At 36.0% G+C, this 17,674-nt stretch overlaps 1 protein-coding gene across 2 annotated transcripts in view; it reads right to left on the minus strand.

Annotated features, from left to right (window-relative positions):
* Nucleotides 1-17,674, minus strand: part of OPHN1 (oligophrenin 1) — a gene marked incomplete at both ends in the record, with an annotated part of 391,547 nt that overhangs the window by 270,261 nt on the left and 103,612 nt on the right. For both annotated transcript variants that reach the window (XM_080718711.1, XM_080718710.1), the window contains one exon: nt 359-454. In XM_080718711.1, coding sequence (XP_080574837.1) covers nt 359-454 — 96 coding nt within the window. The remainder of the gene's footprint in view (nt 1-358; nt 455-17,674) is intronic.

Raw genomic sequence — 17,674 nt, forward strand, 5'->3', positions numbered from 1 at the left:
TGCTAAGTCACTGAGGATGGCCTTGAACCTGTGGATCCTTCTGTCTCAGCCTCCCAAGTACTGGGTTTAGAAGCATGTGCCACCATTCCCAGTCTGCATTAGAAGCTTTAAAGAAAAATTTGCATGCAGAATGAGTCAAAGGCCTTGGTGGGAATTTACAAGATGTCAATTGATTTTGTGTGAGAGGGAAATAGTACAGGCAGGACATGTTTACTTATCCTTCCTATGTAGCATACAAGAGGCCTGACACTGGATCATAGGAGATAAAGATATACAGGTGTGCTGTATCCACAAACAATGGTCACACAGTCTCAGGCCTCCCCAAGAGGCACATGGCCACATGCAACTGAAGACTCACCAATGTTAATTTCATCATCAGTCAGAGTATCCCCGATGAAATCAAACTGAAAGGACTGCAGTGTCTGGGAAAATTTCTGAACAGCAGAGGAGTAATCTGCAAAAGAAGGGGAAGAGGAGAATGGTCAGCACAGTTACCCTTTGATGGATTTCTTCATCTCTTTTAGAGAAGATGGGAGGTAATCAAAGCAAAGTGATCCAGGCAGGTAGCAACTTGTATTTAATGACTTTAAGCAACAGACCAAATCAGCAAAAAGAAGTTGAGCAACTAAACTATAAATTAAAGAACAAAGGGAGGGTACAGTGGTGCATGGCTTTAATCTCAGTACTGAGAAAAGTGGATAAGTGGTTCATTAAAAAAAAAAAAGTTTGGGAGTATAGCTCAGAGGTAGAATTCCCCTGGGTTCAATCCCCCGTAGCACAAAAAATGAAAAGAAATAAAACAAGGAGAGGAGGAAAAGGTGGAAGAAGAGGAAAAGGAAGAAGAAGAGGAAGAGAAGGAGGAGGAGAAGGAGGAGGAGAGAAGGAGGAGGAGGAGGAGGAGGAGGAGGAGGAGGAAGGAGGAGGAGGAAACAGCTTCCTGCAGCCCTTCTTAAAGATAACAGACATGTTTTTATCCTGGAACCCTCACCTCTCTGACCTGCTTTACCCAAAGCTGGAAAAACCTCAAACTACATAGTTGCACTCTTAAAATAGTCCTCTTAAACATCTGTTGAGCCTCTATCACGAACAATGAAATAAATGCTTTCTCGACCTTCATGAAACAAATATCCACAATCATTCTAAAAACAAAGAATTTAACTCTGTTTTATAAAACAGGTCCCTGAGCTAGATAGCGGAGCTAGAAGTAGAAGCTAGGTGGTCTGCCTGCATCTCCAGGGACCGTTCGATGAAAACACAAGTACCACCTGGACATTTTACTTGTTAACTGGATGCAGCTTGGTTTAGGAAACTGTATGGCAGGAAAATAGATTTAGTTCACCCACTGAGTACTTACCAAGGGAACATGGTATAGGGCAACGATGATGAGAAAGTTGCCTGGCTCGACAAATGCTTTTAATTTTATCATTTTGGTCAATGATTTTGAAATTTAGCATATAAAGAATGATGTTGTAAAAAGAAATCATACTTAAGCTAGATGTGGTGGTCTACACTTGGAATCCCAGTATTTGGGAGGCTGAATGAGACAAGAGGATCGCAGCTCGTGGACAGCCTCAGCTACTGATTGAGGCCCTCTGCAACTTGGAAAAACCTTGTTTCAAAATAAAGAATAGAATAGGGCTGGGGGTTTAGTTCAGAGGTTGAGTGTCCCTGGGTTTTAAACCAGTACCACAAAAAAATGGAAATCACATTTATTTATACTTTTGAGAAATGACGTAGAGTTTTTTAAAAATATGATGAGCTTCAGCAAAAGGTACAACAAAATTTTTGGTCAAAGTATTGAAACCAGGGCATTCTACCCCAAAGCTATAACCCCAGATCTTTTTTATTTTTTTGGATCACCTTAAACCTGCAATCTACCTGTCTCTGCTTTTCAAATACTGGGATTACAGGCATGCACCACCATGCCCAGTAGCAGCCACACATTTGATCATGGTTACTCCAAGAGTGGTTCTTAGGTCAGAAGAAGCATTATTACCTGGAAACTTGAAGAAAATGCTCAAGACCAGGCCCTACCCTAGGCTACTAGATCAGAAAGTGTATTATTATCCATAGTTCCTAGAGGATGTATATAATCATGAAAGTTGGAGAAGCACTGCTGGCACCAGCTAAAGTTAATAAATTAGATCATCATCTAGGAAAGTTCAAGTTTGTTAGTTATTTTTGGTGACTGTTTTCTATTTATTCCCTTGTTCCTTGGTTTTAAGCCCCTCCCCATCTTCCACCTTTCCATCTCTAAGATATATGAGCTTACTGAGTCTCAGTATTTTTCTTAAACTAAGGCAAATGGAGACGAGGCAAGCAACAATACTTGCTCCTTTTCATGAAAAGCCATCACAGTTAAGCACAAACAATAGAACATGCTAAAGCATTTAAATGGAACAAATTATATGCAAGGAGTTTTATGAAATTTAATTGCTCAGGTTCGAAGACAGCTTTGCTGGCTTAAGAGACCCTTTTTCCAAATAAAATATAAAATAGGTCTGGGAGTGTAGCCCCAGTACCACCAAAAAAATAGTCTTGAGTTTTTAACTCATCGCTGAAAATTAATAATAATAATAATAATAATAATAATAATAATAAATGCTTTTAAAGTTTGGGGACTACATATTACCAGGGCTTCTCACAATTCTGACATTCTACAGAAACATTTCTTGCTTTCTGGTAATAAAATTGAAAATTAATAAGATTAATTAATTAATGTTGTAAAGATACTGATCTGCTTTTAATCACTCCTATGACTTAGATATGGTTTAAGTATATCTCTTCCAATGCTTTGTGTACTGAAATTTCAGTACATTGTGAAGTATTATGATGGTGTAAACTCAAATTGACAATGGTGTATAGAGATGATGCCTTTGAGGAGTGATTAGAATTAAATAAGGTCATAAGACTATAGCCCCATGATTGAAACCCGGTGGCATTATAAAAAAAGTGAGAAACCACAGAGATACACAGATATTCAAACATTCTCTTTTCTCTTGCCATGTGATACCATATTAGGGATTTGCCAACAACACAGCCATCATCAGATGTGCCCCCTTGACATTGTGCCTCTAAAATAATGAGATAAAATAAGCCTCCTTTCTCTAAAATAGATCCAGTCTGTAGTATTGTGTTATTAGAAAGAGAAAATGGACAAATGCCATCCCAATACTTTTCTAGAATTTCATAAAAATGGAATGATATAGACTATACTCTTTTGTGTCTGACTCTCAAGTCAGTATGTTTTAAAAATTAATTTGCATCGTTATATGTATCAGTGATTCATTCCTTTTGTTGCTAAGTAATATTTCACTGTATAAATAAATCATATGTCCATTCATCTACTTATAGCTATTTATATCTTTTTAGTTACTCATATTATAAATGAACCTATTATAAATATTCATATGTAAATTTGGGGGGACATGTTTTCATTTCCTCTGGGCAAATACCTAGGAGTCAATCAATGGATTTTATGGTAAGTTGGTAAAGAATGTACAAACATATAAGTAAATGTAAAAAATAGCCCCCAAAGTGATTACAACATTTTGCTTTTCTTTTAACGAACTATAAGACATTCAGTTGAAAAGGATCAAACAAAAAGAATAAAGTTTCAGTGGATCCACATACCTGCCAACACCTAATGATTATGTGTTTATTTATTTTCATTTTAAACATCATAATTGGTGTGTGGTGTTATCTTACTGTAGCTTTAATTTGTACTTTCCTTATAACCAATGATATGTTCCTCTATACTGACTGAAAGCCGGGAATATCTTGTGTGTGTGTGTGTGTGTGTGTGTGTGTGTGTGTGTGGTAATGGGGGTGGAAGCCAGGGGCTTTTCTATTTCCAGGCTATACTCCCAGACCTATTTTATTTGAAAACAGGGTCTCATTAAGTTGCTGAGAGCCTTGCTAAGTAGCTGAGGCTGGCTTCAAACCTGCGTGATCCTCCTATCTCAGCCTCCAAGCACTGGGATTACAAGCATGCGCCACCATTCCCAGCTTGAAAGTTGGTAATATCTAGTTGGGCTGTTTGGCTTCTTATCGATTTGTAAGATAATCTTTATATATTTCAGATATGTTTTTATCAATATATGTATTACAAATATTCTCTAACTCAACTAAAAGGATTACCAATCTCAGCACTATTTATTCAAGAAAAAAATAATAACTAGGCCTGGTGGTATATATCTGCAACTCAAGTACTTGGGAGACAGAAAGATAGCAGGTTTGAGGCCAATCTCAACAACCTAGAGAGATGTGATTCGAGTTTCTCAAGAGCCTACCTCCAGAGAATTATCACCATTTATCAAATTTGGAGGCTCCAAAAAGCATCCTATGTAAGCAGCACCATCACAGCCCCTTATAAAATCGTGGAAAAATGTGGTGAACTGAGGCAGCATGTCAAGCTGGTATTAAAAGTAGCCAACCAAAACAGTCAGCAACAAAATGAAGAATGGAAAACTAGAGAACACCATGCCTATAGGGAATTTTTAAAGACTCAAACATGCTCTTAATAATATCAAAATATATATGCATTAGAAAAGATGTGTACATACCCTGGGTTGTGTGTATGGTCATGAAGGATTAGAGAAATCCCTAGACTCTCACTCCTTACTAACATTGCTCAAACAGATAGAGAACGGTAACAAAAAAAATTCAATTGTTTATCTGAGTGTTAAAGGCATATCCCAAGACACTCACAGCATTAAGTGTCTTATAAGTATAAAATAACTAATGGAATAACTGTTTAAACATTAGCTGGTCAGTAAGGGGAATAGGAGGAGGGAAGAAGGAAATTTCCTAATGTACATAATGTACATTCACAAATATATCAAAGTCAATCAGTAAGCCAAACATGAGAAGGAGTGGAATTGGGGAAGGGCTAAATAAGTGATGTGTGCAAGTATGCCTCTACCATCTTGTACTTCATTAAGATGCATGACTATAATGTACCAGTAAAAAAAAAAAAAAAAGGTCTGGGGGAACTTCCGGGAAGATGGCGACTGAAAAAAGCAGCATTTACGAGTCCTACAAACACTTGATTGCTATTGCCACAAAATCAGCACCTTTCATAGCCAGAAAACACTACCTGTAGAAAAATAAAAAATTAAACACAAGGGACAGAGAAAAAAAAGAATAGAAGAACAACCAGAGACCAGAAAAGAAACCATTCCGCATTGCTGAGGCGCACTGGCGCCAACATGTTTCACAGCACCAGGCTCGAGAGAGAAAAGGTAAACAAGGAGCTGAAATGAGCAGCTGTGGATCATTCGGATGTAATTCAGCAGTTCTTTCAGTGCAAAGAACGTCTAAAACTCCTAGTGGCCAAGCTCATCACGCCTTCCAGGCACTCAGAAAGGAGCTCAAAACCAGAAAAGAAATATGCCAGCCTCACGGCCGAGGGTGTAGCAGCAGTGTCATATTGCCAGCATCAGCGAGTTCACCATGCCTGTGACAGCTCCAGAACAGCGCGCACAATAACTGTAAGTGAAATTATGTCCTCTACAGGAGAAATCCCATCACTGCACCCTCCCGGACTTACACAGGTTTGATAATCTCCCTGGGTCTGAGATTTTGCAGTCTAACCCAGTGAAGGAGTAGTGGTGACAAAGATACCACACCCTAGTCACAGCTCCCCATGGGAAAATGTCCAGCCTGGCACCCCCACGGTCTCGCTCAGCCTCAATTAACTCCCTAGGTCTGACACTTTACGATACAACCCAGTAAAAGAGTAGTGGTAGGTGAGATTACCACAAACTTAAGATACAGAGCACCCTAAGTGAAGTTGTGGTGATCCAGGGAAGAACCCAGAGGAATCACAAACTTCTGAAATCATGGAAAAGAAAAACAACAATAGAGAAATGAATGCCCACAGCCCCATAATATCAGAACTTGATAACACAGAATTTTAAAGATCTCCAGAAAATCAAATCAGGAATATAACTGTAGAAATAATACAGGGCTTTTGAAAAGAATTTAGAGAGAGTCTTAAAGAAATAAAGGATGCAATCATTGAAGTAAAGGCATCAATTCAATCTATAAACAATGGATTAGACCACATGGAAAACGGAATCTTGCTCCTAGAAGATGATCACTCCAAAAACGAATGCATAATTTATAACATAGAAAAAAAATCAGACAGCAGGAATTTGTCACTGAAGAAATAGGGGCCCATTTTAAGATAGGTAACCTAAGAATAATCAGAATAGAGGAGGTAAAAAAAGGTGAAAACAAGAGATCAATAATCTCTTCAAGGAAGTAATAGCAGAAAATTTTCCAAACATTGAGAAAGAGATTGATACATAGGTCCAGGAAACTTATAGAACTCCCTATAGAAAAGATCAGAGATGAGGTTCCCTACTCCACATAATTGTCAAAATGACCAACATGGAGGCCAAGGAGAGAATCTTAAAGGCAACAAAAACTAAAGGCCAAGTGACATTCAAAGGCAAACCAATTAGAATCACTCCAACTTCCCAAACCAAATCATGAAAGCCAGAAGGGCTTAGAGTAACATATTCCAAACTCTCAAAGAAAACAATTTCAAGCCAAAAATTTCCTACCAAGAAAAACTATCTGATTAGATGGGGAAATAAGAAGCTTCCATGACAAACAGAAACTGAAGGAATTTATGTCTTCAAAACCAGCGCTACAGAAAATATTCAAGGAGATTTACTACAAAGCAAAATATGTAATACACACCAGAACTAGAGAAACAAGATTTTCCATCCAGCAGACAACTAAGAAAAATATATAGTATTTCAAACAGAAATAAAATTGTAACATGTTAGGAATTACAAATTATCTTTCAATAATCACAGTGAATGTAAATGGCCTCAACTTCCCAATAAAAAGACATAAAGTGGAAAAATGGATTAAAAATTTGCAGAATCTCTCCATCTGCTGCTTGCAAGAAACACACCTGACAAGTAAAGATAGTAACAAACTCAAGGTAAAGGGCTGGAGCAAGGTAATTCATACTAATGGAACTCGAAAGCAAGTAGAAGTAGCAACTATGATATCAGACAACTTAGACTTCAAGCCCAAACTTACTAGAAGAGACAAAAAAAAGGTCATATGTTCCTGGTAAAAGGAATAATCCAGCAAGAGGAAATAACAATAAGTAACATCTATGCCCCAAACATAGGTGCAGCTACTTTCATAACATTTTGAGTAACCAACATATACACTTCCCAGAAATAAAAAAGAAAGATGCCACTTCCTTGTTTCAGCTTTCATACTGTAAACAAATGTCCTTTTGTTGGTCTATCTGGTGCCATGTTTTTCATATTTTTAACCTTTTGACGGTGATTAACTGTTTGATATAGCTCCTAAGTACAGTGATAAAGTGCTACCAGTGTTTGTAAGAGCAAGAAGGTTGTAATGTCCTTCCAGAGAAAACACATGAGTTAGATTACCTACATTCAGGCATAACATATAATGCTGTTGGCTGAGTTCAATATTAATAAATCAAAAACTTACATAAAATAAGGTGCCACTAATGATGTACTAATTCATATCATAGTCAACCACTAAGCCAAGCATGAGAAGGAGGGATTGGGAGGGAGTAGTTGGGGACTGGCTGGGGGCTGGCTTGGTGATGTGTGCATTTAAGTCTACACAATTTTTTTGCTTCATCATGAGGTGCAAATAGAATGCACCAATAAAATTTTAAAAATAAGGTGCCACTAAAGAGAAATACACATATAACAAGCTATGTCTTGATTGGCTATTGACACTGTGATGGGAGGCTCACAAATATATTTTTTGCATTTCCTCTAGGAGTAATGACTATTTGCTAACTAAAAGTCCATGTTTACTCTGTATACCATAATTAACAGTTGGGGGCTATTCTTTAAGTTCTTGAAATCAGTGGCCAGAATGTTGCAGGGAACAGAGTAAATAATCCTACACTATGGCAGTTACCCATAACCACAAACTTTTGCTAAATAAAGTTTAATTTTATACTCCCCACATAAGTATAAAGACTTCAACTTTAAAACTAATTCCAATCAGTACCAACAAGCTACAAGAAGAGACAAAAGAGAACCTGACCCATAATCATACCTTCATAAACAAGGGCATATCAGGTAATCCCAGGAAAATAACTACCATCCAGGAGAAAAAATTATAAACCACTAGCCGGGTGTGGTAGTGCACACTTGTAATCCCAGCACTTGGGAGGCTGAGACAAGAGAATTGCACGGGTTCAAAGCCAGCCTCAGCTACTTAGGGAGGCTCTCAGCAACTTAGTGAGACCCTGTTTCCAAATAAAATATAAAATAGGTCTTAGAGTATAGCCCGGAGGTAGAAAGCCTCTGGATTCCACCCCAGTACCAACAACAACAAAAAATATAAACCACAGTAGGAAACTAACATGTGAGCGAGGCAGCACTCAAAGCAAATCAGTAGGTCATCGTCTGTAAGAATTAGGATCATAAATACAAAAGGCATTTTTAAAATATTTTAAAAGATAACAAAAATAGAACCACATGCAAATAACATCATTTCAAAAGAAACAATAGTAAAATGATGGACATTTTTGTCAGTAATAACCAATCCATTGGTGATATGTTCCAAGACACTCAATAGATACCTAAAATTACAAATAATATTAAACCCTATGTGGAACATATATGTTATGTGTTTCCTATACGTATATAACTATGATAGAATTTTATTTATAAACTAAGCACAGTAATAAAATTATGATGAACTAATAATAAAATATAGCAATAATAAAAATATAATGAAAAAAGTTACACAATTATGTTTTCTCTCTCTCCTTTCTCTCTCTCTGAAATATTGTACAATATTTATTCCTCTTGTGATTTTTATGTGAGAAGAAATGAAGTAAATTACATAGGCATTGATATGTAGCAATTAGTCTACCACATAAGAGCTATTTGAACAAACCCAGTAGTTGGGAGACTAAAACAAGAGAATCTCCAGATTAAGGCCAGTACTTAGTAAGACCCTGTTTCAAAATAAAATGAGCTGGAGTGTAGCTCAGAGGTTTAATACTCTTAGGTTCGACTCCAGTTCTACAAAACAAAACAAAACACAAAGATACTGTGATATTCCATCAGATAATGGCGACAGCTACAAAGGCACAAATGAACAGGCAGTTAGCATGCAATGACACACTGTGAGGTTTCCTCACACTACTTAGAATGCCATTCAACATAAAATTTATGGATTATTTCTGGAATTTTCCATTTAATGTTTTCTGACTGTACTTGACCATGGGTTAGCAAAACCATGTATACAGGGAAACCACTGGATTTGTTTTACATGCTAAAAGGAAAAAATAATGATCAATGTACTTTTAATGAATTACAAACAGATTTTAGGAAACCATGGGATTCACAACTTTGAGAGGAAAACAGAAGGAACAACATAAGAGGAAAATAAGGAGACAAAAATATGACAAGAAATCAGCGATGTGTACATCTTTGTACACACGTTTTTTACCCCAATATGATGTTTGAATATAATGCACCAATAAAAATATTTAAAAGGAAAAAAAAATAAATGACCATGGTTCATAACCATGCCCCATAGAGGAAAAAAAAAAAAGAAGCCCTGATATCATTACTAAAGAAGGGAATAGTCAAGCATGACATTTCATATCTGTAATCCCAGTATTTGGAAGGCTGAGACAGGAGGATCACAGATTCCAGGCCAGCCTCAGCAAACTAGTAAGGCCCTCAGCAACTTAACAAGACCTTGCTTCAAAATAAAAAATAAAAGAGGGCTGGGGTGTAGCTCAGAGGTAGAACGCCCAGGGTTTAATCCTCAATACCAGTAGAAAGTAGAGGAAGAAGAGGAAATAGAAGATACAACGGCAAATGTCAGCAAGATTTCAGAGTAGGAAGCTCCAAACTCTCATTCCCAACAGAAACATCAAAAACATGATACAACAACTAGAAGCCCAAGAAAAAAGAGCCATATTCAAATCGGTAGGGAAATTCAATAGTGATTTTCTATAGTACTAGAGATTGAACCCACCACATTCTACCCTTGAGCTACATCCCAGACCTTTTTTTTTTTTTTTTGAGACAGGGTCTTGCTAAGTTACTATACACACTGGCATCAAACCTGTTATCCTCCTGTCTCAACCTCCCAAGCACCTGGAATTATTAGGTACACACTACCATGCCATTAAATAACAACAATAAGAACTAGGTTGTTATTTTATGATCATGAATTTTATCTGGTTATGAAAATGGTCTTAGAATTTTCTCCGTTTGTGTGGTTAATCATGAATGTAATTTCCCAATGAGTCTCACCCTGCCCCTGGGCCTTACCTCTCACCTCTGGCCTTACATGGACTATGTATGTGTCTTCCTATGATCCCTTTCTCCAAGTATATGGTGAACAACCATATAACAACCTAGTTGCCTATTCTTCTTCCTTCAATCAGAGGGAATAAAATTATTTTATGTCTGTTCTAAACCATCTGGAAAATACCTAAAGACTGATTCAAGAAAGTCATCTTGGTTTCATATAACCTAGGAGGCAGGCCAGAACTCTAGTAGGTACGACTTATGAATGATGCAAGATGATTACAAACCCATTATACTAGATTGCTAAAGACTGCCATAATGAAATAGCATAGACTGTATAAAACTTAAACAACAGAAATTTTTCTTTTCACAAATCTGAAAGCTGGAAGTCTGAGATCAAGATTTTGCCCTCTTCTAAGCCCTCTTTCTTTGACTTATAGGTAGTCAGGTTCCTTCAGTATCTTCCTGTGGTCTTCTCTCTCTGCATCTGTGTCCTACTCATATGACTCCATTTTGCCTTAATTCTTACTTTAAAGACACTTATCTCCAAATACAAATTCTGAGTTAATAGGGATTGAAACTTCAACATACCAATTTTTTTAGTGACACAATCCAACCTATATAGGAAGACACATACATAATCCATCTAAGGCCCAGAGGTGAGAGGTAAGGCCCAGAGGAAGGGTGAAACTCATTGAGAAATACATTCAAGAGTAACCACACATATGGTGAAAGTTCCAAAACCACATTCACAACCAGGTAAAATTCATGCTCAAAAAAAACTCACAAGAAGACCTTAGGTTTTTACCTCAGGCTGATCCTCAGCCTCAGAGAAACCCTAGCAAAGTAGTAAATAAGTACCCCAGCACAAAGCCAATCTGCAAAGAACTGACTAGGGACTGTTCTCTCATTTTTATTTCTTTTATATAGTTTGGTTGGTATATTGCAATGATACATCATAGTGAATATTAAGGTGATATAATCATATATGCAAGCAGCACTTGGTGTCTTTCCCTCCAGATCCCACTCCACTCTCCTCCCCATACATGCTAGTTAGATCGGTAGTGATACCTTCATATGGAAGATAAGATTATTGTAACTGTTTTCTTCCTCAAGCTCTGTTTTCTCTCCCCTCACCTCCCTCCTCCAATCCCCCTTCACTATTCTACTGGTCTCTCTCCTCATTTATATGAAGTCCCTTTTGTTTTCTATTTTTCCTCTAGCTTCCACATATGAGAGAAAACATACGACCCTTGAATTTCTGCACTTTGGTGTTTTGATTGTTTCAGCTTCTGATATTATTAAAACATGAGCTACCCGGACATGGTGGCGCATGCTTGTAATCCCAGCATTCTGGGGGCAGAGACCGGAGGATTGTGGTTTGCGGACAGCCTCAGCTACTTAGTGAGGTCCCTTGGAACTCAGTGAGAACCTGTTTCAAAAAATAATCAAAAATAGAGCTGGGGATGTCACTCAAAGGTAGAATGCCTCTGGGTTCCATCCCCAGTACCACAAAAAAATAAAGGAGCTAAACAGGAGCCAAAACAGAAGTCTTCAGTGATGACATATAATGACAAAAAGCATTTACAAAAATTGTTTGTAGATATCTTAAAACAGACTATTACGGCAACAAACAAAACAACAAACCATAGGGAAGTGAGAGAATATGATTTCCTGAGTTTTCACATTATAATAGTCAAATACTCTGTGTGTATGTGTGTGTGGGTGTGTGTGGGTGTGTGTTGCTAGAGATTGAATCAAGGGACACTCTATCTCTGAGCTACATATGAAGTCTTATTTTATTTTTATTTTGAAATAGGGTCTCACTAAGCTGCTGAGGGCATCACAAAGTAGCTGAGACTGGCCACAAACCTGCCATCCGGATGTCCTGTCTTAGCTTCCCAAGTACTGGAATTATAGGCATGTACCATCATGCTCAGATTCAAGTCATTAACTTCTTTTATTTTTTTTTTATTGGTGCACTGTACACATGCACACATCACTCCTTTAACCCTTCCCCAATTCCCTCCCATTACCCCCCCGTCCTTCTCATGTTTGGCTTAGTGATTATCAAGCCCCTAATTAAAAAAATCACAAGACGCCAGGCGTGGTGGCACACGCTTGTAATCCCTGCGCTTGGGAGGCAGAGATAGGAGGATCATGCAGGTTCGAAGCCAGCTGCGCTGGCTTAAACAGACCCTGTTTCTAAAAATAAAAAAGTATAAAATAGGTATGGGAGTGTAGCCTGGAGGTAGAAGGGCTTCCAGGAACCCCAGTACCACCAAAAAAAAAAAAATTACAAGACATTGAATAAACAGGGAAAAATGTTCATTCAAATAAACAAAATAAATTGACAATAATTATACAATACATATCAGACTTAGTGAAGAAAGACTTTATAACATCTCTCTCCAATATGAACAAGGAACAAAGAGAAAATCGAAAAATAACTAAAGGAAAAAATTAGAATATCAAAACAGAAATGATAAAACAGAAGCAAAGGACAGAATATATTAATAAAAGGAACAATTCATCCAGCTAAAACAATTATAAACAAACATGCAAGCCCAAAAAATCATGAAGCAAATATTGACAAGATTGAAGGGAGAATTATCTAGCTTTGCAATAATATATACAAAACTGTATAAACCAACCAAATAGAAGAACATTTAGGGAATAAAGTACTGAGCAAAACTATAAAACAAATGGACATAAGAAATATATAAAGAATACACTACAATAACAATAGAACACATAGTTTTTGAAGTTCTCAAGGAATATTTTCCAGGACAATGTGTTAAGCCGCAAAAACAAATGAAAACCATATAAAATGTCTTTTCTGATCAAAATGGGATGAAACCAGAAATTAATAACAGAGGAAAACAAAATTCACAATTAGGTAGAAATCAAAACAGTCTTATACAACCAGTGGGCCAAATCAGAAATTACAAAATAAATTAGAAAGGATATCAAAGTCAATTAGCCAAACATAAGAAGGAGAAAGGAGGGAGAGAATGGAGTGGGAACTGGGAAAGGGCTAATTGGGTGATGTGTGCATGTATGCCTCTACAATCCTGTGCACCATTAAGATGTACGACAACACTGTGCCAATAAAAAATAAAAAACAAAAAAAAGTAAAGAACATTGCAAAAGCAATGCTAAGAGGGAAATTTATAACAATAAATACAAGTAATAAAAAGAATAAATATCTAAAATCAATAACATAACTTTATACCTTAAGAAACAAGGAAAAGAAGAAACTACACTGAAAGCCATCAGAAAAAATATATAGAAATCAATAAAGCAAAAAAAAATTAAAAACATCAAAAAAATTGAAATATATTTAGCTACTTTGGATAAAAAGAACATAGGTGATGAAAATTAACTAAAATTAGAAATGAAAATGACATTGCTACTAATTTTACATAAACAAATAAAATTACAAAAGAATAGGCTAAACAACTGCATGTCAACAAATTTCACCATACGATGTAAAGTGAAAATTCCTATAAACACTCAATTTACCAAAACTAAATAATGAAGAAACAGAAAATCTGAACAAACATTACTGAGAATATTGAATCAGATATAATCAAAAGCCTTCTAGAAAAGGGAAACCATGAATCAAGTAGTTTCATTGGTGAATTTTACCCAAAAAATTCAAATAAAAATTAGCACAAATTATTTTCAAACTCTTCTGAAACATTGAAAATAATAGAACACTTCTTTATTCTTTTTTAGGACAGTATCCAGTATTATAAAGATACCAAAGCCAGACATAATATACGACAAGAACAGAATCTATAGACAAACATCTATTATGAATATGGGTACAAAAATCTCAAAAGAATAATAGCCACTTGAATTCAGCATACAAAAAAGATTATATACTAGAACTAAGTGGAAATTATTCCCACAACACAAGGAAGGTTCACTATATGAAAATCAATGTAGAATATTATATTAATAGAAAGGGAAAAAATCACATAATTTTCAACTCAACTGATGCAAAAAGAACTATTTGACAAATTCAAAACCATTTCACCATAAAAAGACTCAGTTAACTATAAATATAAGATATTGGAGGGGCGTGGTGGCGCACGCTTGTAATCTCAGTGTTAGGGAGGCTGAGACCGTAGGATCGCAGTTCGGTGACAGCCTCAGCTACTTAGTGAGGCCCTCTGCAATTCAGTGAGACCCCATTTCAAAATAAAGAATAAAAAAAAAATTGGGCAGGAGGCATAGCGCAGAGGTCGAATGCCCCTGGGTTCCACCCGCAGACCCACAAAAATAAATAAATAGACAAATAAATAAGTAAATAAATAAATCCCAGACCCGCAAAAATAAATAAATAAATAAATAAATAAATAAATAAATAAGTAAATAAATAAATATAAGATATTGTCCCTGATGTGATAAAGCTAACATTATATTTGATGAAAATCTGAAAGTTTTTTCCTTAAGATCAAGAATAAAGCTGGTGTGTCCCCTTTCACTACTTCTAGTCAACATAATACTGGACATTTTAGCCAGAGCAATTAGGCTGGTCAAAGAAATAAAATGTATTCATGTTGTAAAAGAAGAAGTAAAGCAATTTCTGTTCACAGATGTCAGGAACTTATATGTAGAAAATCCAAAAGTTTCACAAAAATAGAATGAGAGCTAATAAATTTAGCAAAGGTACAGAACCAGAGCATAAAAACAAGCTGCATTCGTTTACACTAAATACAAATAACTTAGCCAGGTCTTGGTAGTGCATGCCTGTAATGCCAGTACTTGGGAGGCTGAGACAGGAAGATTAAAGGACTGTGGCCAGCCTCAACAATTTATCGAGGCCCTCTGAAACCTAATGAAATTGTTTTAAAGTTTAAAATAATAATAATAATAATTAATAATAATAATAATAATAATAATAAATATTTGAAAATCACATATCTGGTAAGGGATTGTTATTCAGAATATATAATAAAAACAGATAAAATAAGTTAAAATAAGCATATAATTTGAGTAGACATTTCTACAAAAGAAGATATACTAATAGTTAATAAGAACACAAAAAGGTATACAACACCATTTACCATTACGGAATTACAAATTAAAACCATAATGAAGCCGGGTGTGGTAGCACATACTTGTAATCCCAGCACTTGGGGAGCTGAGAAAGGAGGATTGTGTAGGTCTAAAGTCAGCCTCAGCTACATAGTGAGGCTTTTAGCAACTTAGTGAGACCCTGTTTCCAAATAAAGTATAAAATAGGTCTGGGCATACAGCCTGGAAGTAGAAAAGACCCTGGGTTCCACTCCCAGTACCACCAAACACAAACACACACACACACACAATGATCTGGGTGTGGTAGCGCATGCTTGTAATCCCAGCTTTTGGGAGGCTGAGAGAATAGGATTGCAGTTTGCGGACAGCCTCATCTACTTAGCGAGGTCCTTCGGAACTCAGTGAGACCCTATTTCAAAATAAAGAATAAAAAATAGGGCTAGGGGTGTTGCTCAAAGATAGAATACCCCTGGATTCCATCTCCAGTACCACACATACCAAAAAAAAATACATTATGATGGTTATTGTCATTTTTAAATGTAAAATAAGAATTGTTAGTGAGAATCTGACAAACTGACAATTTTGTTCATTGCTGGTGGGAATATAAGTAGTGCAGTCACTGTAGAAATTAGATGGTAGTACCTCAAGGTCTTAAAAACATAAAAATGTCATATGATCCATTAACTCCCCCTCTATGCATAGATCCAAAATACTTTACCAGACAGGCACTTTAGCCAACTAAGCAACAGAGCCTAGATCCAAAATACTGTAAAAGCAAGATTCAGATATTTATACACTGATATTTAATAAGCAGCATTATTTGCAATAGTCAACAGATGATGGTAAACAAACATCCCATGAAGAATTTTGTCCAGGCCAGGAATGGTGGCGCACGCTTGTAATCCTAGTACTTGGGAGACTGAGACAGGGAGGATCACAGGTTAATGGCCAGCCGCAGCTACTTAATGAGGCCTCTGCAACTTAGTGAGACCCTATTTCGAAATAAAGGATAAAAAATAAGGCTAGGGGTATAGCTGGGAAGTAGAATGCCCCTGGGTTCAATACTTAGTACCACAAAAAAAGAATTTTGTCCAATGTCAAAAATAAAATTAGTATAGATGCAATAGAATATTGTTCAGCCTTAAAAAAAAAAGTAAAACTAAATTTTTAGATAAAAGGAATGAAATTCTGCTATACGCTCTATACCATGGATAAACCATGAAAACACAGAGCAAAGTGAAAGAATCAGACACAAGAGAATACATATTGTTTGATTCGATTTAAATCAGATCTCTGGAATAGGCATAGTCATCAAGAAAGAAAATAGAATAGGAGCTAAAAACCACTGAAGAAAGAGAATAAGGAGTGACTATGTATATCAGGTTACTCTTTGGGAAAATAAAATATTATGGCTGCACAATATTGTGAATTTATTTAATGTCACTGAATTATGCCCTAAACCCATTAAAGGACTATATATATATATATATATATATATATATATATATATATTTCAGTATGATGAGAAAAGGAATAAGGTGAAACAATATTTAGAGGTCTTGATAAGTCTAAATAAAGTTAACTAATAATTATTAAGAGTATCAAATTGGAGAGAAAATAACAAAGTAAAACTAAAATACTAATCAACAATGAATTAGAAAGACGTACTTAGAAATGGGACCGTGTTTCTTTATAAAAAGTATTTCCTTAGTTGTGTTACCTTATTACTTTATAAAATATTTCAATGTGTCCAATGAAAGGAAATAAATAGTATTGGAAAATTGTGAACTTGGAAAAAATAAGATAATTATACAGAAGAAAGAAAATTAGGAAATAATATGCATGACCAATAGAGAAAAAATTGAATGGTAGAAATATATAACTGTATAAATCTAATATAAAAATTTTGCATATAGATAATGAGCTATCCTGAGGATGGGATCCAAGTCTAAATACAACTTTCATTTATGTTTCATATATACCTTATACACATAACTGAAGTTAATTCTGTACATTATTTTTAGTATGCCTATAATTTTTTGTACTGGGGATTGAACCCAGGGGCATTCTCCCTCCGAGGTACGCCCCCATGTTGTTTTTATTTTTTTTAAAGAGAGTCTAGCTAAGGTGCTGAGGCTGACAGGAATCTGTAATCCTCCTGACTCAGCCTCTCAAGTACTAGAATATTAAGTGTGTACCACCACACACAGCAGTATGTCCACATTTTGACCAAGACCTGTCACGTGAGGAAAGATATAGAATGTGGTGTCTATTAACATTCAAAATGTTCATATTTTGAAGTATTTCAGGTATCCAGATTAGAGATG

Source organism: Muscardinus avellanarius (assembly GCF_963383645.1).
Source record: "Muscardinus avellanarius genome assembly, chromosome: X".
Taxonomy (NCBI): Eukaryota; Metazoa; Chordata; class Mammalia; order Rodentia; family Gliridae; genus Muscardinus; species Muscardinus avellanarius.